The following is a 22,390-nucleotide window of genomic DNA, read 5'->3' on the forward strand; positions in this document are numbered from 1 at the left end:
GCCCTAAAGAGAGAGAGAGAGAGAGAGAGAGAGAGAGAGAGAGATATATATATATTTGGGTAGGTATAGAGCCTATATTGAATATTGCCTTTTCTTAAGAGATATTGTGCATTGGGGAAATAGTGATTTATTGTGACAGTTTTCTAATAAAACTTCCTTAAATAGCTCATGTTATCTCACAATTGCAAATTTGTGTTAATAGACACTTGCCCGATGCTAAAGAGTCAATCAGAAGAAATGTTGTGGATGTGTTTCCTCCTCATACTAAATAAAGTATTTGGGCACACAGATTATTGAGTGGTTTTATTGCCTTTTAATAAACTAGATGTTGCTGTGGATCTCTAAACGTTTCCTACATAAGACATATCCTATGCTTGTTATCAGTCTTGTGTATATTTAAACAAAAATGTAAACAGTATAGCGCTTTATCGTCTCTAAAGGTTTAAAACACGCTCACACACCATTGTATCTAAAGAGAATGATTCCAGACTGTAGTTCCAGCAACGACCTCTCAGCGGTGCCGCAAGTAGCGCAGAAGAAGAAGTAGTAGAAGAAGAACTTCCGGAGGGCAAAGGTGACCGTTGTATTTGAAAACATGGACCCTAACAAAGTGGATGAAGGTAACAACGTTTTGTTCTTACACGTCTTTCAGTGTTGTTTATTCATTTTAAATGTCTTGCATGTATGTGCAGTCATATTGGGCTATACTTCCAAGTTGTTTGACATGTATCAGCTAGCTACATTACGCCAAGTAGGCTATGTTAAAGACTCGCATCGCTTCTGGTCTTGCTAGCTTGTGTGTTAGCTTATTATCTTCTATGATGTTAACCAATTTCCACCATCTTATTCAAAAGCTAACTGTAACGTTAGCTAGTGCAGCTTTACATTTCCAGAAAAGCTGGTATTGTATTTCAAACGAGAAATAATTGGCACACTAACCATTGATAAATATTAACGTGTCATTCATGCTCAAATGTTACAGTATTGTTAACCTTAGCAGACAGGCAGGAGTTAACATCTGACTGTTTTCTATCATAACGTATTATTCTAAGCACGTTTGTGTAAACGGTGGATCTTTAACTTGTTTTGGTACTCCGATGTAGGTCGATAAAGGCTTATATTTATTATTTGCAACAACAGTTCAATTAAATCTTGCGATGAAGGCAGATATCCAAGTGTCTGCCTGTAAACTAAATCCTCTGCAATGGACTATGCGAACATAAGTGTGGATATAATAAAACTGAGAGAGCTGTATTCTATTTTTCAAATGTCATGGGAAAAAAACCCAATTGTTAACATAGTTTCCACGATAAACAAGATAACACAGTATTGATTAATGTTCTTGCCTCTTCTGCAGCATCTGACGATATGAGTGGTGATGGAGAAATGGCATCTGTCATGGGATTCTCTGGGTTTGGTATGTACAGTCAAGCCCAAATGTACAACAACTTTAGATGTTTACTTAATTCATTCTATAATGCACTGAAAATATCTGTCAGTTAGTGTTCAAACAAGCTGTCATTTCATCCATCCAGGTAAGAAGGCCCGCACATTTGACCTTGATGCCATTTTTGAATCGACACGTCGCACAGCCATTGAGAGGACTCAGCGTGTATTAGGTACGTTCACCAACATTGCAAGCTGTTCACTCTTTCGTGAAGGTGCGTATAACCCTATGCTACAACCAGGTCATTTTTGCTTCCTCAGAGGAGCGGCAGAAGGTTGAAGAGATGGAGGAGAAAGGGGAAAGCTCCAAATCAGTAAAGCCATCAGTCCACACCCAGAGAGACAAACCTGCAGCGGCTGCTTTCAGGTAACCAGGGATTTTAGTTTGATTGTTCTTATTGAGAACTATCAGATGTAGTTAACCTGTCTGTAGGTCAAGCATATTAGACATTTTTAAATGAAAGAATATAATGTTTCTTCAGGAGAAAACAGGAGAGTGACAGCAGCAGTGACAGTGGGTCTGACTCGGACTCAGACTCGGAGCTTATTGGTCCTCCGCTGCCTCCCCAATACAAAGCCGAGGAAGGTGATGATGAACGTTCCCGAGTTCCTGGTCCATCAGGCAGCACGGCTCAGAGTGATGATGATGACGATGATGACGACGACGACGAGGGACAAGATGATGATGATGTAGGTTGGAAATAACCCACTTAACAGTAGTCAGTGTTCAATATTTCCTTGTTATTTCCTTTAGTTTGTATTTGTCCTGTTCAAACATTCAATCTCTCTTCCTGCAGCTTTACTCAGGTCTTTTTTTTCTGTAGACATTTTTACTTCTCATAGTAGGAAAAGCACAAGTGCTACTAAGATCATAAACAGTTGCTTAGGTCATTCAAAATACCAATAAACCCAGACAGTGTAATATTGAAGCTTCACCGCTAGATGGCAGCACCAGGAAATGTATTCATTTGGCAGTGTTGCACTACAACATGAGACACCTACTTTCATACTGTTTGTAACTGAACATTGTCTCTTAGGGGTTCCCCTCTGTTTTCTTTGTTTCAAAATGTATGTTCCACTCGAAACATATCAGCATCTTAAATTCAAGATATGGGAAGTAATCGTCTTAGGTTACGAGTGAATAGCTCAGATCCTAACCTTTTGAATTCAACAGATTGACTGTTCCCAGTGAGTCCTTTGATGGTGATTGCTGTGATTCCAGAATGTCTAGCCATACAGTCTATTCCAGTTAAAATGTCATGTGTAATTGAATCCTGGAATGAAATGCTAACAACTATAATTACACACCTAATTGAGCCTTCTTCAGTGTTTGTACTGTTTCCTTATGATTCATCTCAACTTTCCGCCTTAGAACCCAGTGAAGAAGATTCCAGACACCCACGAGATCACTCTGCAGCACGGCACCAGGACGGTAAGGACTTATTTCAGCACTCAGTGATTATTGCTTATGTGTGGAAATTGATTCAGTGACGCTCTGTTAGAAAGAAGAATAAGAAGGTCTATATTCATCCTAAGTGGCTTGTAATCAGCACCACATTTATTCAAATGATGCACACGCCAAAACATCTGGAGATCGTTTTCAGTTATTGGGATTTTTTTAGCCAATGTTCCTTCGCTTTTTCCTGATTTCCAGCAATAGCATTGGCAGCACGTCTGTTTTCCTTGATATTTTGTAGCAGTGAGGAAAAATGTAGTTTTGAATTCTCCATGTCTTCAGTGTAAAGCAAATCTGGTATCCAGATCCTGAACTCTATTGCAGTTTTAAAACATTTCACATCTGAATAATTCGAATATGACACAAGACTTTAAATATTTGGCTTCTGCTTATTTTTGCTGACTTTTTCAGAGGAGTACGACTAAACTGTCAATTATTTTGACCTCCTACGGTCGGGTGGCCTCTTAATCATACAGATAATTTCTTCATTTTTAAATGTAAGCATATTGTCTCCTCAGGTATCGGCCCTTGCCTTAGACCCCTCTGGAGCCCGTCTGGTTACCGGTGGTTACGACTACGATGTGCGCTTCTGGGACTTTGCTGGGATGGACCAGGCTCTGCAGGCCTTCAGATCCCTCCAGCCCTGTGAGTGGTGAGTCAATTTTCTGGGAACAACGTGGAACATCAACACAGTTGCCTAACATGTGGTTAATTAGTTTCACGCAAACATCCATTAAACTCCCTGTGCCAAAGCACATACACAAACACACACATTTGTTAAGCTTCATCGAGCCTTGCGTTGTGACATCCTCTCGTTTCATTCAAAATGAGCCTTTCAGAAGCAGATGGTGGAGATGTGTGTGTGTGCGTGTGTTTATTCTGTCTTCCACTGAAGCCATCATCAAAGATTACATTCTTTTTTTGGTTTTTGGGAACCAGTGGGCTGAGCTGGAGCAGGTTTCCCCTTATTAACAGACGTTTACGCTACATTTCATTTGATTACAATGTGATCGAGTAGTCTGTTTGGTTTACTAACAAGCTGGTCTCGAATAGAAAGCTGTGCTGCTGAGGTCCAGTGTTCCTCGTTTCTGACCCTAAAAGCCTAGAAGCTTAGTCAGACTAAAACTAAAATTAAAATTAGCATTTGGTGCTGTATAGAGGCTTTTCTAGATGCCAAAGCCCCCCAATTAAAAACAGCACTGGTGTTACCCTCCGTTTCATTTTAGCTATGGAGCGTTTTGCTCAGTGTATGTAAATATTGGCGCCCCAGCTGCCCCCTGCTGTGTTAATGCTATTTGACTACTACTGACCTCAATTGCTCCCACTCTGGTTAAGTATCCAGATTGTTGCGTGTGTCCTCCGTTGTATGCACTGCTGTGCATTGTACAAGGACATGCATATTTCTAAGTTATTCTCTGTAAAATGTAAAAAACAAAAGAACCACAATATGTGTGTAATGGGTTTCAAGTAGTTTTTCTTTCCATGTCTTGGCTGAAAATGCCCTTATGTTCCATCACTGCTCAGTTGTTGTGTGTGTGACTGTCTGTCGCGTGTTGTGGATCAAAGAGACCCTTCATCACATGTACATCAGATTTTGTGTTGTTTGTTCCTATAGCTACACATATCTGTCTTTGTTTTGGTTTCTGAACCCTTTATAGGATTAAAGAACTCCTTGTATAAAAAATGTTTTGGTGCAGTACTCTTGTAATATCGCAGCTCGCAGATGGCTTGCAAACGGGAAACAAGACACTTATCAGAAACTATCAGCACCACGGAAATGCAAAAACTAGCTTTCCCTCAGATGTCCTCTTCATGTGTGTAATGTGTGTGTCTGTGGTTGTGTCCCCTCAGCCATCAGATCAAGGCCCTGCAGTACAGCAACACTGGTGATGTCATCCTGGTGGTTTCTGGCAATGCACAGGCCAAGGTGTTGGACCGCGATGGCTTCAATGTCATGGAGTGTGTGAAGGGAGACCAGTACATCGTGGACATGGCCAAAACCAAGGTAACATTGTGTTTCACATAAAGCATTCGTCTGTGTACAGTACAAAATTCTGCTTATTATTATTATTATTATTATTATTATTATTATTATTATTATTATTACTATTACAATAAGCAGTATTTAATTTCACTGTTCAGTAATTATTTTACATTGTGTTTTTATTTTTACCCTATTCTATTTTCCATATATATATATATATACGGTCTTCTAATTTCTGGATTTATTTGCACATTAGTCACTTGCACAATTGTTGTTGTTTTTTGTCTTACTTATATTTATGTTGCATTGTTGGAGGAGCCTGGGATTGAAAATGGTTACAGTCTAACTATTGTGCATAACAGAAAAAAGCCATTGAACCAAATGATAACATTGTACTCACTCTGCAATTGCTGAGCTCTGGTAATTTATTGTTTTCAGTGTCATTTCATGGATTATTATAATAAATAATAATAGATTTATTTTGTTAGCGCTTTTACAGGTGCTCAAAGAGGCTTTACAGATATAGTGAAAAGAACAATTATTATTATTACAATTATTATGAACAATTATTGAAGATATCTTGTGTTACAGACATTTGGGCTTTCCATTCTATAGCAACAGTGAACAAGCAGCCCAAGAGTGACTGCTTGTTCTAAACACAGGCTAGCTGCTCATGTTCTGAGGGATCCTGCCAGCGCATAATGTTAGCAAGGTGCTCCATGTACTGCTCTGTTTCTGTATTGTATTCACCAGCCAGAGGCAGTATCAGGGGGAGAGGACCACCACATGCGTTCAGGACTCTTGTGGTCTATGCTTGTACCCTCTTTCTAAAAAGGAGGATCCTAATGTATTGCCCATGTTTGGGTTTTACTGTGATTCAGAAAGCTGTATTGATGGTCACTAACCATCTGCGCCATCTGCAGTGCATTTAGCCAGAGTTTATACCAGCCATATGAACTACTTGAGCAAGTGAAGGCCCATTGATTGCAAATAGTGTTTTCCTGGTTGTCCTACATTCTTGTCCTGCTCAGTCCCATCTGGATCTGATGGGAGAGTTTGCTTCAATGAGAATGCTTGTTGGCCCGCGGACAGTGTCCCAGTCGATTAGACGTGTCTCATGTGATAATGAAGTCTCTGCCTCTGTTGGCAGGCACTTACTTGCCTTCTACCTCATCCCGCTGTGTGCCGAGGGATTTGTCAAACAGACACCTTTGTGCACATGCAATGGAATAGCATGATATGTTTTTGTTTTGAATAATAATTTGTGCTAAATTTGCAACACGGTTTCCTAGATCCCAATGTCTTGAAATTGGTTGTTTTGATCCAATAATTGCTAACTCTTCAGGGAAGGGAAAAAGAGCAAAATCGTCATCAGAAAATCTGAAGCCAGAAAAATCATTGGCCTTTTTGCTTCATAAAAGATGGAGAATTGTTATAAATATCATCCAGATGAACACGTTTAATTTGCCATCACCTGCTTGATAGATTTATTAATTATGATGTTTCCAATTTTGAGTCTGTCAACAAATGACCTTCGCTTAAACCTTAGAAATGCACTTAATGCAGTAACCCATGCTAAATGCTTCTGTAATGAAAGCAAGCTGAACATGCTCCTGTTGTCCCCAGTTAGTCGCTTCTTGTTATCACAAAGGTTTCCACTCTTAGTGCTGTTTGTCATCAACCTGCTCTATTTGAGTTCACTGTTAGTACGAACATCAGTCTGCTTCTCTTTAGTCTTGGCAATTTGTTGTCCTAATCTGTTAAAGGAAGAGGATCAAATGTGTTCAGGGAGGTAGCGGCTCCTTTTCCCTAACAATGAGCCAATAGTAAAGCTTGTCTGTTTGTCTTGAGGTTAGTGCACACAGCAGGGAAGCAGTAATTCACATCCCATTTGAGCTTCAACGTCTTTGAAAAGCAATCTGTTATTAAACCTTTTCAACAATTAAACAGCAGTTCCCCTTTAATCCATTATTAAAGTGGTGTTTTTTGAAGGTGAATAGACGGGCCTCTTTCTGATGCAGACATACCGATGTTATTCAGTCAGATCCTGCTCTTGCAAGGCTCTGCTTTCTTGAGCATCCTGTCAGAAAGCGGTACGTCATGTCTGAAGTGCTCCTCTCTGACCTGGCAGGCCTGTCTCTGGGTTATCCCGCTTTGAAGTAATTTGTTATGAGTAATTCTCCACAGGACTACTCCAGCAGAGGACATGTCTAAAAGGTTACTCTTGAAGGATCTAGCTGTTTGAAGCTGTGACACTGCGTGCTGCTCTGCCTCAGAGTTCACATGCTCAAAGTCAAGGTTACAATACGATCAAATTAAAGGTCCAAAAAGACTTCCTCAAGGGAGAGCCTCTTTTACCTCATTCACACCAACGGCCGGTTCGGAGCTGGAGCTTGAAAAGCACCGGGTTTTCGTGTTCACACTGCAGCGGAGCAGCCTCTTAGCTCCGGAATCCGGTTCCTTTCAAGTACCAAAAAATTGTCCGGCCAGAGCAAAAACACCGCATACGTCACGCTTACGTCGAGGCGGGGGCAGGGGCGGGATCAACTCCTGAACAACAACAAAAAGCCCGCGTTTTATCCAGTTTGTACACAACTATGGAGAAACGTAACAAGAGCATAGACTGTATATATAAAGGTTTCTGCTCATGGTGAAGCAACGTGTCTGCGTGTTAAGGTGGAACCTGAGCATTCACGTTGGTCACCTCTCATTATAACTCATTATAAATCTATAAAACTATAAATATTAAACTTTACTTCACCTGTTCATTTGAAAACAGCTGTTACCTGGGTGAAGGTTACAGTTCATTTAAATGAAAGATACAACGTTACTCCACACTCATGTTTCAGTCCACCTTTAGAAATAAGACCGACCTCGGAAGCAGTTGTGTTTTAAAAAAAACCTTTATTGACACGAGTAGACTTTTTTTATAAGATATAGTCTAAACCACAGAAATGACTCCGGAAAAGCTGCAGATAGAGCCATAAGAAATGAATGCAACTGATTTTATCCGCGCGCTTTGGCTTTATGAAGCAGGCACGCAAACGGTTACGTCATGACGCAAACGATGACGCAATGACGCAATGACGCAGCACCAGTCGGACTCTGGGCAGTGTGAAAAGAGCTGGAGCTAAACCAAAGAACCGGTTCTGAACCTGAAAAGCTCTAGCACGGAGCTTGAACCAGATTTGCGTTGGTGTGAATGAGGTATTTAAGGTGTTTTCAGCTCAGGCAACATCATTGGTTCCTCCCCAGGAACTTCTCTTTGCGTAGTTTTTGACCTTTAAGTGGCTTTGCACAGATTCCACTAGAAACCCTGAACATCCATTGTCACAAAAAAGAAAAGCACCCCAGAAATATTTAACCGGTGCCCTTTCTAAGTAATGTTGGCTGGAGATTTAATAAATGAAGACCAACAGCTGTCACTGCACATAATGTGTGAGCTGTAAGGTTGCATAACACGTTGTCTAAAGTGGTTCCTCCTGGCGACATTTCACCTATTGTGTTTCCACCGGCTCTTTATCGGCTTCTACTTTGTAATGTGTTGAATTTCACTTTCTTCCTTTTCCAGGGCCACACAGCTATGCTGAATAGTGGCTGTTGGCATCCAAAGATTAAAGAAGAGTTCATGACCTGCTCCAATGATGGGTGAGTTTTATACAAGTGCTTTGAGCTTTGCGTTGTAATGCAGATTCTAATATTTTGGATGGTACGAGACATATGCTGTGCTTAAAAGTAATTATATTGAATACTAAACCCTGTCTATCCTGTTTGCTGTTTCTCATTGATCTAAATGACTGTCCAGAAGATTTTCAAATGGTCTACTGTACAGTAACAATTATTTATAATATACTAACTTGTGTATACCCAATACACTTACAATACACTAGTGTTTGCTCTCCTCCTCCTCCACCAGCAGGGAGTCCTCTAGTCCAGGTTATGCCAATGGAGAGACTCGCTTGGCCTCACATCTGTGCATTGACACATTTTATACCGTATATGGTCCAAAATCAGCCTTTTTTTCATAAGTAGTGATTAAGACGATAGCAGACGCCTCACACACATATTTTCAATCGTTTTGCTTCAGAAAACGTTTTTATTAGTCTTACTTTAAATCAGCACTAGTCCTGAATGAATACAGACGCATTAACCCTTTTCCATGTGTACAGGTGCAAGTTAATATTTCTGAATACGTGTGACTTGCACAGTGATGAGTCTAAGTGAGTGTGACAGGCAGCAGTGCAGAAACCATTGCCCTCGTCATTAAGGGGAAACAAGGGCCTGGCTTTGTGTACAGACCGGTGTTTACCAGTGTTGCTGCTCTCCCAGATGTGGAGGCTGGTTTATTTAGCTCTTGTTGAGGCTCTGGAAATCCTCCCCTGGCACGTTAGCACTGGGTGTTGCCCCTGGCCAGCTCACAGGAGAACAGCGGAGAGCAGCGCACAGGGAACCATTCACAGGCAGAACAGCTGCACGAGAGCGGCATTCACAGCAACAACCTGTCTGTGTCGCAGAGATGGAAAGAGGTAGTGACTGCCTGAAGTGATTTACAGGTAAAAGGTGTCCTTATAGCCCTATGGCAAACCTCTCATTTTGCCCTGTTACTTATCATCACTTCAGTAATGTGTGCAGTGAAAAACAGAGGCTTCTTGATGATGATGAAGTGCTCTTGAACCATTACCCCTAAAACTTCACACTTCTTCAATCAAAAGTCCCTCTCATTCCTCCAGTGCAAACAGCATGTAGGCGCCAGGGTTTAAACAGGTGCCAAACACACTGATCACATTACATCAGTCTGTTGTTCTGTTTTCCTCTTTTTCTGAGTTCAGCGTTTGAGACTTTAAAAGCATGTTTGTTTGTTTGCGTTGGTGCATCTTTGCAAAGCTTCAGAGCAGAGTTCATGTGGCTGCACATGAAGCTCCAGTAAGCTAGACAAAAGGCCGCCAGGCATTTGCTGATGTGGTTCTGGATTTGACTCGGCACATATCTAATGCTTCTTGGAGCCTGCCTCAGGACTGGATTCATGAAGACTGCTACTGAAGGCTTAGAGTCACAGTCTATTGTTTTTTCCTAATTAAATTGGTTGAAATTTTGAAATAATGATTTTATGTTTTAGTGCTGCAACAAATGGCTATTTTACTTTCTGATAAATAGACTATTTAGCTGCATTAATTGATTTATCTACTCAAAGTTCGGAAAATGGTAACACATATTCTTTCCAATTTGATATCTTTAAATGTTTTGTTTAGCCAGACCAAATCCCTATGATATTTAGTTTGACATGCTATTGATCAGAGAAAAGCAGAACAGTCGTCGTCTTGAGAGGCTGCAAAAAAACAATGTGTTTTCTGTCGATCTGGTAATAGATACGTTTGACTAATTGCTTCTAACTATTATGTTTCAAAGTGTGTTAGCTTGATTGACAGGAGTGTCCGCTTATCACTGGCAGTTGTGGCCTCTTGCTCATCCTTCTGTAGCTCCATCAGGCCCCCCTGAAGAACCATGCAGTCTGCAGAGGCCATTCTGTGGTCAGGGGCCCTCCTGAGAGAGGCAGTGGGCCAATAGTAGCAGTGGGTGTCTGCTGCTCACTGTTTCTGTTTGAACATCAGACCCACACCTACGTTTTCTGTCTTTCTTCCCGTGTCAGCCTAGTTAGAGAGTCTTTGTTGTGTCCATCTGAATAGCTTATTAAGCCTGATCAGTGGACCGCCTAGCTCCTTGATTAAAGGTACCTCTCGTTGTATGGAATCTCATTCATAAGAACTGCCGCCCAGCTCTTTTTGAATGATTTCATGAACAGAAACTCTTTTTCCCCCCAGAGGAAGTGGATGAGAGGGAAGTACTGATGAAGCATAATGCAGCAGCAGCAGGGCGGCAGTGATTGTCCTTTCACACCGAGGGTTGAATGGGGGCTTCAGCAGGACCGTGTCAAGTCTGTCAGTGGAAGATTAGTCCTTGGACTGGTGTGAGGTTGTCAGCATTTCACATTCTTCATCATTCTGTTTGAAAGATGTGTGATTTGTTAAACGCCAAAATGTTTTCCGACATTTCATCCAAGAGGGAAAATGTGTATTAAGCATCGAGCCACTTTAACTAAGTCTTTGCTGAAAGCCTGAACACCTGTTTGAAAACCGCACATTTATTCCTCAGAAAGAGAAGGCTATATGCGCTGGGTCGACTCCTGGTGGAAGTGTTTCTTTGGCAGGACTGAACTTCAATTCAACTGGAAATGTGGCTTGGACTTTTGCGTCAGTCATGTTTTTGAGAGCTGCAGCTTTTTTTTTTAAAACAGTAGTGCCTTGAAAACATCTTGAATAAGTTATGCTCAAAGATAACAAACTGTAGATTTGTTAGTAAGCTATAACGAATGAAAGATTAGATTTTGTGGCTTATTGGCCATGACACTGCTGTTTCTTGGGTTTTCCAGTGAGCCGGGAAAACAATACAAAATTGATGTTGTGCTCTTTAAACGACTGACATTTCAGCCACGGTGGACACGAGGATAGGACAAGCGGCGACTCTCTAAGTGGGCCCACATGTTAGTTCTGTTGAGTTTTTGAGGCTCACATGCGCATTTGCACGCACAAAAACACACAATTTGAGGAATGTTTCCAGGGGGTTTGAATGCCAGGGATTCCCTTCCTGCTGGCTGCCTCTCAGGGCTGCAGCTGGATGTGTAGCTGTGTGCAAGGAGGCACAGAGGACACCATGGCAAACATGTTTCTACTGCCGAGGCACACAACATATTTCTTTATCATGATATGACACTTAAGGAAATGATCATAAATATAGTTTAACAAGCCAGATTCATGATCTACTGCTTGGAATTTCCTGGTAATCCATGATGCAAGAATAGACATTTTTAAAGTCAGCATTTCTTTCTCTCAATGTTTTTTATTCCTGTTCGCCCTTACTGTTTATTGCTAACATACTGGTCCAGTAAGTAAGTACTCTTTGTTCCAGTTTTTTCAGCCAAATGCTTAGTGATACCTCAGTTTCAAATTCTTTTTGAGGGGCACGGGCTCTACAGCGGGGTTATTAAGTGTTATCTGCGTGACAGAACAGGGATGGAAAGTGAGGACACTGACAGACATTAGTGTGTGTGTGTGTGTGTGTGTGTGTGTGTGTGTGTGTGTGTGTGTGTGTGTGTGTGTGTGTGTGTGTGTGTGTGTGTGTGTGTGTGTGTGTGTGTGTGTGTGTGTGTGTGTGTGTGTGTGTGTGTGTGTGTGTGTGTGTGTGTGTGTGTGTGTGTGTGTGTGTGTGTGTGTGTGTGTGTGTGTGTGTATGAGCATGTTGGGGCGATTCACACAGCTAAACACATCAGGTTCATCCACAGTCCAGCTCATCTCCTACTGTTCCCCACCTTACACTGCAAGTGTTCCATATCATGCCCATAAGCGCACATACCATACCTTTTTTTAAGAGTGCATTTCTACTTCTGGTTCATTTTACAGTCATGGCTGGATATTTCACTGACACTAACTTTTAGTGTGTGAACAGGGTGTTTGTTTGTTTTCTTATTGAATATGCGGGGGAGACATTATCAACCAGATTGCTTGATTAAATCTGAAGAGCTGTCATACTGACTTCTTTAAGCTTGAGTCAAGCATTGTGTTCCTGCAGTGTGTGGTCTCACCCTCCCTGCTAAGGACTTTTTCAGGTAGATTTCTTTTCATATTGTGACTTTATTTATCTTACTGTACCCACAGAGCATCTGTCCCTAGACCATTCTTATTTGTGCTTGCTTGAGTACCACTATGTGTATTCCTCCTCCCAAATCCTTCTGTTATTTGCCCACGTTATCTTCTTCAGCTGTGATGCAAAGATCTTACCTCCTAATCCGCATTTCTCATAACAGAGCCCTAGTTAGTCAGTCAACCGACCATTGGGCATCCCAGCCTATCCTCAACACCGGAGTTTGACCAATAACCAACCTTATACAAGACCCACGCCTGTCTTATCCCTCTCTCTTCCTTATCTAATCATCTAGGAAAGGGATCATCCCAGCAGCCGTCTCCCCCCAGCAGCCCTATAACCTGATGGACAGATAAAATCTGGGGTCTGTGGAGTTGTCACTCCTCAGTTGATGTGTGAATGACTGTGCTGCCTCGTAAAGTGCACATGCATGACTGAGGATGTATGGCTCTCATTTTATAACATTCACCCCTCTGTCTCTGAAGCGTTTGTGCGGAAAAAGGGACTGCTGATTGAAGAGAAAACAGAGTCCTCATGCTACATGGGAATATTTTGACATTTCCTTTTTTTTTATTGCCGTTACTTTCCCCAAACAACAACCTCCTCTGAGAGAAAAATGCTTTGAGTCTGCACCAGATGTTTCCCTCTGGAATGAACTGAATCAACTTCAATTAGTTGAAGCTGCAGTTAATTTTTACTTTTTGAAAGGGGGGTGGGACTTTTATGCACTTTAATGAACAATTCTAGAGTGCCACATGAGCGGCAGCAGTTTCCCTGCCCTGCTCTGTATCTGGCCCCTGACAGGTTATGGGGGGGGGGGGGGGTGTAGTCTTCACCCTGTGCTCGGGGTTGGCTCAACACTGGTGGGCTCCAGCTTCTCTCTTCTTCTCTCCGACTGCCAGCAGTGCCGTGTTTTGGAAAAAGCCCTTACGATAAATAGCATTCCAGGTTTTGTGTGCTGCGCGAAAGGTTATGTTGTCTTTATTGGCTTGACAGACGCCTACAGTCTCTGTAAACAAAATGGAGATGTCTGTGTGAGGCAGCAGGTGGAACGATCTGTCATCCAGTCCATGGCTATCACTCTTTCTCAATCACTCTCAACACACACACATTTGAAAACGTACTGTAAATGGCAGCAGCCTTCACACTTCTCATATACGTGGCTTTTGCATTTTTTCCAGCAAGTAATTTTTTTTTAAACAGCTTTGGTTTATGTGGATTTAAACACAACTATGCATCAAACAGAGTTTTATTTGACCCTTGCCAGTTCTCACTCAAACCATATGTCTTTGGCTTGCATTTGTATCACATTGTTAGACTTATCCAAACACAGTTGAGTGTGTGTGTCTGTGAGTTTGTAGCCGGTCATGGAGGAATCTCTGCCTGGCTGTGAGCAGCAGCCCTGCCTGTGTGTTTATACTCCTCTGCTGACCCCGTGACCCAGAGGTCAGGATGCTCACTAAAGCAAGCAGAGGTTCACAGACACATTTGGACACGCTCTGTCTGGTGTGTGTGTGTGTGTGTGTGTGTGAGAGAGGTTGGCTAAACATGTTTGTGTGTAGTCAGGTAGTTCAATAAATACATGAGGAGGTTTCAGGCTCTTGAAGTCACGTAGCTCGGTACTTGAGTTTGTCCTCTTCTTATTTAACAGTTTATTTATCTCTCTTCTTTTCATAGTCTTTTTTTTGTATTACTCAGCATCCCTAATAAACCTTTCACAAAGCCCTGGAAATAAATAAAGCTAGTATATTGTTACATTTGAGATTATGTGAAGGGAAGTTGTGAGCAGCCGTCCTTGCAATGCCAACAGGGTCAAAGGTGAAACGTTCCACCTTGTTTTAATATAAACAATTTGGTTTTGTCCGATCATCGTCCACTCTTCTTTAAAATACAAAGAATGCCGAAATACATGACTCTTTTTTTACATTATAGGGAATGGAAAAGGCAAAAATAAAAAATGAAAAATTTGTGCGGGCGTTTTAGGCTATCATTTCACAGTGATTTATATATCTTAATTTAGCATTGTGTTTTTTTTTTTTTTTTTTTACAGGTAAATTATTTGGTGGTTTAATGGATAAATCACATATGCTTTTATGACAGTTATTTGTTTTTTTAAAACAAAATGTACATTCTAAACATTTTGCATTTAATTCATCCTTTTTAATGGTGTGAGTTGTGTAATGTGTTTAAATATTTCCTGAAAGCTTCAGACATGCCTGTTAGGCTGATCTACAGGTCTTCTGTTCACTCTTGCCTCACTCTGAAACACTGAGCTGCCTAACCTTATGTTCATGAGAATGACTGTAATGTTGATATGATCAAGATCTATTGCAGCGGTGAATGGTGTTGATCACATAATATGTTTTGATGGATAGATATTTTATGAGGGATTGAGTTTGATGAGTATAAATTAAACTCCCTGTCTGTCCGCAGCACTGTGCGCACATGGGACGTGAGCTCGGAGAAGAAGCACAAGTCCGTGTTCAAGCCGCGAACCTTCCAGGGGAAGAAGGTCATCCCGACGAGCTGCACCTACAGCCGCGACGGGAAGCTCATCGCAGCCGGCTGCCAGGATGGCACCATCCAGATCTGGGACAGAAACCTCAGCGTGAGTCTTCAAACACAAACAATGTTGGTTGTAAACATAGGATGTCTGATTTGTTATGGCCTCGGGTACAGAGTCATGAGACATGGGTCAGCCGGTCACAGGCCACAGAGGGGTCAGAGTTCAACAAGTCAGGAACACTGACCAGAATTGAAAATGCCTGACTTTAAAATGCATTTTGTCCAAATCGGGAGTAGTTGAGAACATTATTAAATAGCCTGTCTGTCCTGTTTTGACCCCATTATCACAGGTTGCTCTTATTCCATCTAAACTCTGGAGAAACAGCCTACAGCCATGTTAGAAACTCTGTGAGGCTGTACTTAGTTACAGCGGAGCTAAATCATGCTAGCATCTACAATACTAGCATGATGTTGAGCAGCTGTGATATTGATCCATTTTAAAACATTACTTGTGTGTGTTAGCATGCCAACATTCGCTAATAAGCACAAGTAAAGCTCAGGCTGAAGAGAGTTGTGCAGCTATTTGGCCATAAACCAAAGTATTGGGAGAATTTGATTAAGACTTTGGATCTGATGATAAAACTCCAGGGATAATCATAGTGATCTAGAAGTTGTTTGTTTAATTTGACTGCACTAGGACTGACCATCAGCCTGCCATTGTTTTCCCTAGAGTCATACCCCCAGCGGGGCTCAGAATAGCTGATTATGTAACTGACGTATGATGGTTGAGTCGAGGAAAGTTACTGGGCGGGCCAAACACAATTTCCCTCTGCATGTTTTCCTCCTTAGTAAATTAGACTAATTAAATGTTCATTACTGTTTCCAGCATTCACAATGTTGAGGTAATAGTTGATATTGGCTCCCAAGAAGCATTGCTTTCTTTTACTTGGTTGTTTTCACTTATTTGACGAATCAGTGGATTAAAAGGACTTCCATTTTGGGCTGCAGAATGCATGTCCTCCATCTTTCATCGAGGAGAGATTCCGGCTCTCTCCTTTGTTGTTTCACCTTAACTCATTTCTGCTTATTACCCATGAGCCTCTCCTCTTGATGCCTGTCACAGTGACACATCTCTGGTTAGTGTACGGGCATTAAAGGAACATGTTTCGCAGCTTACAGCTCACTCGCAAAATTCATCCCCACTAGACAGATGTGAAGAATTGTGAAAGGTGCTTCCTGTTGAAGAGGGGGCTTTACATTGGGGATATGAAGTAGTCATAATTCATTATTTTTAAAGATGACATATTGCAGGCGTCATTCCAGTTAGGTAATGTCTCGTATTATTTCTAACTTTTTTGCAAAATAGTTTCACAAGATTAAATACGATGTGAGAAATCCTTAGTAGATTCTCAGCTGGGAGCCTTAAAAAAACAAAAATAAAAATTGATCGAGGACTGCCTGGAAATCTTTTTTTAGTACTTTCTAAAACAGCCAGTATCAGGTCAAAAAACATTTGGAACAATAGAGTGCCACAGTGGCGCGTCCTAAACACCGGAAGTAAACTCCTTCCTGTTCCTTCGACAAAAAAGCAATGCAATTTCTCCATAGGATTTTGGAAAATAGCTGGAAATAAGGTCTGTGGTTGAAACACATTTAAGAAACGGATCACGTTTTGTTCAGTCGGATAATATCCACATCAATCAATCAATGTTTATTTATATAGCCCAATATCACAAATGTTACATTTGTCTCAGTGGACTTCACAGTTTGTACAGAATATCAGTATGACAATACGACACCCTCTGTCCTTAGACCCTCACATCGTACAAGGAAAAACTTCCAGAGAAAACCCCACAGTTTAAAGGGAAAAATGGGAGAAACCTCAGGGAGAGCAACAGAGGAGGGATCCCTCTCCCAGGACGGACAGACGTGCAATAGATGCCGTGTGTAAATTGAAAAGATAATACATTTGCAACATAGGTAGTCCAAATGTTTTGAAATGCATGTGTGTATAATAAGAAGATGAATCCACGAGGATATCCATCCAGGACTTATGATCCAGGACCGCAGCCACGACTCAAGATCCAGGACTCGCAATCCATGACACAGGACCGCAGGATCATCCATGACTCCGGATCCCGGCGTATATAGACACCAAAAAGAAAGAAATTTGGAGAAGCTGGGTTAATCGGAACATGAGAGTACACAGGTATAGACAGAGAGAAGGAAGAAGTAAGATGTCCCCCGACAAACTAAGCCTATATCAGCAAAACTAGGGGCTGAATCTAATCAGCCCTAACTATAAGCTTTATCAAAAAGGAAGGTCTTAAGCGCACTCTTAAAAACGGATAGGGTGTCTGCCGTCCGAACACAAACTGGAAGCTGATTCCACAAAAGTGGAGCTTGATAAGAAAAGGCTCTGGCTGCCATTGTACTTTTAGAGACTCTAGGAACAACCAACAACCCTGCATTCTTGGAACGCAATGCCCTAGTAGGACAATAGGGTATAATGAGTTCTTTAAGGTAAGATGGCGCCTGCCCATTAAGGGCTTTGTAGGCGAGAAGAAGAATTTTAAATTCTATCCTGTGTTCTATAGGGAGCCAGTGTAAGGCAGCCAGAACAGGAGTAATGTGGTCCCTTTTCCTAACTCTGGTTAGTACACGAGCTGCAGCATTTTGAATCAGCTGAAGCGACTTGACTGACTTCTTGGTACACCCTGATAATAAGGAGTTACAATAATCCAGCCTTGAAGTAACAAATGCATGGACTAGTTTCTCTGCATCGTTTTGAGGCAAGATATGCCTGATTTTTGCAATGTTACGTAGATGGAAGTAGGCGGTCCTTGAAATGGATTTTATGTGGGTGTTAAAGGATAAATCCTGATCAAATATAACACCAAGATTCCTTACAGTCTCACTGGAGGCCAAATTAATGCCATCCATAGTTAATATATCTTTAGATAATTTGTTTCGTAGATTCTTCGGGCCAAGTACAATAACTTCAGTTTTGGTCGTGTTTAACATCAAAAAATTTAAGGTCATCCACGTTTTTAAGTCCTTGAGGCAGTCTTGAATTTTATTTAGATGATTAATTTCATCAGGCTTGATTGATAAATATAGTTGAGTATCATCCGCATAACAATGAAAGTTTACAGAATGATTCCTTATAATATTGCCTAACGGAAGCATATATAGGGTGAACAAAATAGGTCCAAGCACTGAGCCCTGTGGCACTCCATGGCTAACTTTGGTTTGCATGGAAGATTCATCGTTGACACGTACAAACTGAGAGCGTTCAGATAGATAAGACCTAAACCAGCCTAAAGCAGTTCCCTGTATGCCAACTAAGTGCTCTAGTCTTTGCAATAGGATATCATGGTCGATAGTATCAAATGCAGCACTAAGATCGAGCAAGACAAGAATAGAGACAAGTCCCTTGTCAGAGGCTATTAGAATGTCATTTGTGACTTTAACCAGAGCTGTCTCTGTGCTATGTTGTGTTCTAAAGCCAGACTGAAAATCTTCAAATAAATCATAGTTTTTTAAGTAATCACACAGCTGTTTTGCGACTGCTTTCTCAAGAATTTTTGAGAGGAACGGAAGATTAGAAATAGGTCTATAGTTGGCTAAAACCTCTGGATCGAGGTTGTGCTTTTTAAGAAGCGGTTTTATCACTGCTACTTTGAATTATTGTGGAACATAGCCTGATAATAAAGACATATTCATAATATTTAATAAAGAAGTGCTAATTAATGGAAAAACTTCTTTTAACAGCTTAGTTGGAATCGGGTCTAAGATACACGTTGATGGTTTAGAAGAGAGAATCATTGAATTTAATTGTTCAAGGTTTATGGCTGAAAAGCATTCTAGTTTACTATCTAGTGTAATATTATTAGAACTTACGTTTCCGGGAGCTGTTGATAACACTATACTGGTCAAAGGCAAGAGGTCATTGATTTTGTTTCTAAGAGTAACAATTTTATCGTTAAAAAAGCACATAAAATCATTACTACTGAGTGCTATGGGAATAGAAGGCTCAGTCGAGCTGTGGCTCTCTGTCAGCCTGGCTACAGTGCTGAAAAGAAATCTTGCATTATTCTTATTCTCATCTATTAATGAAGAGTAGTATGCTGCTCTCGCTTTACGCAGTGCTTTCTTATATTCATTGAGAGTAATATGCCAAATTAAACGAGATTCTTCAAGTTTAGTGGAACGCCATATCCTTTCAAGTTGTCTCGACTTTTGCTTTATTTTGCGGGTTTCGGCATTATGCCATGGAGCTAATCTATGTAAAAGTAGGGCATGTCTACCCTACTTTTATAATTTTCGAATCATAAATCTAGTCGCCAGAAGCAAAATGCTAACGTTATGCTATAAGCGAACTACAGCAGGGTCGCTGCTTCAACGTCACGCCGACTTAAGATCCATATTCAAGAATACAGATTCAAAATTGTACACGTTGAAGCGTTTGTTTTAACAGTTTGCAGAACACGGGAAAAAAACAAAACTTTGAGGGAGTGTTTACCTGTTAAGTGTAATGACGTACAACGGCTTGGACAACTTCTGTAGTCCTATTCAGCCACTTGTTAACAACCATCGTTTTTCAGACACGTAAACTCTTAAAAAATCACCAGTGGGGTCGCTGCTGATGTATCTAATGTCGTAGAACAAAACGTGATCCGTCTCTTCAATTTGTGTCAACCACAGACCTTATTTCCAGCTATTTTCCAAAAGCCTATGGAGAAATTGCATTGCTTTTTGGCGAAGGAACCGGAAGTGGTAAAAATGCTAACTTACTTCTGAGTTTTAGGATGCGTCACTGTGGCACTTTTTTATGAAATGTGAATAATAGGTGGTTTTTTTGCCCCCCAAACAATTCGGCACACTTTTACTCTTTTTGTCCCACTTCATTTCATCTGTCCGACCCCGTGTGTGGACAAGGTTGAATGATTCTGTTGTTTCATCTGAGAATAGTGACAGTGACAATTAAGCTGCAGTTAGTGAGTTGGAACAGCTTGATTGGAGAGAGGGGCTTATCCAGATTAGTCGAATGAGAAGTAGGCTACGCGATAATTACTCCGACAGTCAACTTCGTAATCAGAGGACGCACAAAAAATGTATTCTGATGGAGAATTGCTATTGTGGGAGCTTTTGTGCTTCAATGTAGACTCACCCATCATCCCACCCTCCCACCAATTTAAAGCTCTCCACATTTATTACCCCTCTTTCTCCAAGCTAAATATTTACCCTGCGTACCATAGCAGCTTACAATAGTCGCGTCTGTTGCCTGACCACTGGAGCCTGACTGGTGGGTGCCCTCTGCCCCAAACTGCAACCTGTGCTGCTGACTCCAATCCAGCCACAATCCTAAAAAGGAGTTGACCTCGCTACGCTTTTATTACTGCGCCCTCCCCCACTCAAAGCAGGCCCATCTCCCGTTGTATCGCCTACTATTACTCACGGCCGGAATATGCAGGCAGATCAATCAAAATCAATCGTGTACATGACCTTGAGCTCGAGCTGAGCCTGAGTAGAAGCTATTGAGGATGACACATCGTGCTCTTGAACCCTGACTAAGCTGATTGATCCTGCGATGGAAGTCAAGTAGGTCTCTTTTAGTGGACTGCCACAGAGAGTGATTGCATGCTCATTCTCTGACCAGAGGGGTCGGTGCCAGAATTACAAGACTGCGTTTAAATGGTTGCCAGGTAATGTGCACTCTGTGAAAGTCCGTGCGTTGGGGGGGGTGCAGGCCTTCGCTCAAAAACGTTACCACAGAGACCTGGGGAATGTTATGATGTCACTGGTGGACTTGGATGTTTCCAGACTTCAAAGAGGGACCCCAGACGAGGTGGGTTTGATAGACTACTCCTTTGGGGAGTGTATCACGAGATGATGGCAAACTTTCTCTTGTTTTCTGCTTTTGCTGGCTTTGTCACATCAGTCCTTATTAATTAGAGAAACCAGAGATGCCCATGAAGTTTAAAATAAGTATGTTAAATTATTCAGCCTCATTTTTGTCTTCAGCCCATATTGTTCTTTGTAAACTCCACTCAACACTAGGTTTTTAATCTCATCACACACACGGCTTATTGTCACCTGCACCAGTCACACCATTTACAGTTACTGGCCTAATAGGACGCTCAACACAGTAATGCTATCCTGCACAGCATCACTGTAAACTACTAACTCTGAGGCTCGTAAAAGTTTGGGCTGTGGAAGATTAAAACTGAGAATTACAAAGGACTCTCTCCAAGTCTAATAAAAATGTTTAGAAAACAGTCCAGGCTGGAGTGCATACAGGGGCCTCATATCATGAATATGTCTCCATGGAAGTGTTTATAAAGACGGTTTGATTATAACCATTTACGCTGGATCTCATCCTGCAGCTTCCATTGTAACTCTTCCACCTCTCTTTTTTTACACGTGAGGTAAAAAGTTATTAAATGAACTTCAAAAAGGGTTTTTATTAAAGTGAATTTGTCAGCTTTCAGTTTAGTGCTCATTCCTCACACACACACAAAACAAACCCGTAAACAATATGTACAGGATCCTACATTTTGCAGTGTGTTGCTGAGAAATAGATCAATCAAGTCACTTCAATGGAACACAGTGTCAGATTATGTGGTCACACACTCTACTGTGATCTGCTTACACACACACACAGCTTCGCCATCACCACTTGTTGATTTCCATGAAAGATCAGAGCAGCTGCTCAGGACTGCGGTTTGGCCACTTGATCCTCAGAAAGTAACAGAGGTCAGAGTGAGATGTTGCTGCACAGCGGGCATCATTCAGTCTTTCAGGTGTATGCACTTGTAACAGTATGAAGGTTGGTGAAAGTCAGTATTTATAAAATGAAACAGAGACAGTGTGGTTGGAACAGTTGGTCCTGTGGTAGATTGTTAGCATAGTCTGCTGCGGATGAAACCCAACGCTGTGGTCCATCAGCTATTTATCAAACCCTGCTGCTCTATGGGTGTAGATGTGGATTAAAGGCTCCGTTTGTGAGCATGCACATGTTAGTCAGACTCAGAATGAGAATCAGAATACCTTTATTAGTCCCACAGAGGGGGAATGTACATTGTTACAGCAGAAAAGAGCCAAAGACAGCTTAATGTCACCTACGAAGCATGCATAAAACAAATATTAAAGATACATGTGCATATGCTTCCATGTATTGACAACCTTATATGAAATGGTATTCATGCATATCTGTGTGTGAAATTGCACACTCTGGCTGGCCATATAAAATGAGTTTAGGCAGAGGAGAAGGGCACAGTGCACAGAGGAAGTCACGAGGC

At 41.4% G+C, this 22,390-nt stretch overlaps 1 protein-coding gene across 1 annotated transcript in view; it reads left to right on the top strand.

Moving 5' to 3' along the window:
- Nucleotides 1–525: 525 nt before the first annotated feature.
- The window catches only part of wdr70 (WD repeat domain 70), a 42,245-nt gene continuing 20,380 nt past the window's right edge, over nt 526–22,390 (top strand). Inside the window, exons 1-10 of the mRNA XM_079660478.1 lie at nt 526–620; nt 1,358–1,417; nt 1,536–1,619; nt 1,708–1,813; nt 1,929–2,136; nt 2,819–2,878; nt 3,421–3,554; nt 4,754–4,907; nt 8,458–8,534; nt 15,015–15,189. Of these exons, the coding sequence (XP_079516604.1) occupies nt 596–620; nt 1,358–1,417; nt 1,536–1,619; nt 1,708–1,813; nt 1,929–2,136; nt 2,819–2,878; nt 3,421–3,554; nt 4,754–4,907; nt 8,458–8,534; nt 15,015–15,189 (1,083 nt within the window). The 5' untranslated portion in view covers nt 526–595. The remainder of the gene's footprint in view (nt 621–1,357; nt 1,418–1,535; nt 1,620–1,707; nt 1,814–1,928; nt 2,137–2,818; nt 2,879–3,420; nt 3,555–4,753; nt 4,908–8,457; nt 8,535–15,014; nt 15,190–22,390) is intronic.

Source organism: Notothenia rossii, assembly GCF_949606895.1.
Source record: "Notothenia rossii genome assembly, chromosome: 11".
In the NCBI taxonomy this organism is placed as follows: Eukaryota; Metazoa; Chordata; class Actinopteri; order Perciformes; family Nototheniidae; genus Notothenia; species Notothenia rossii.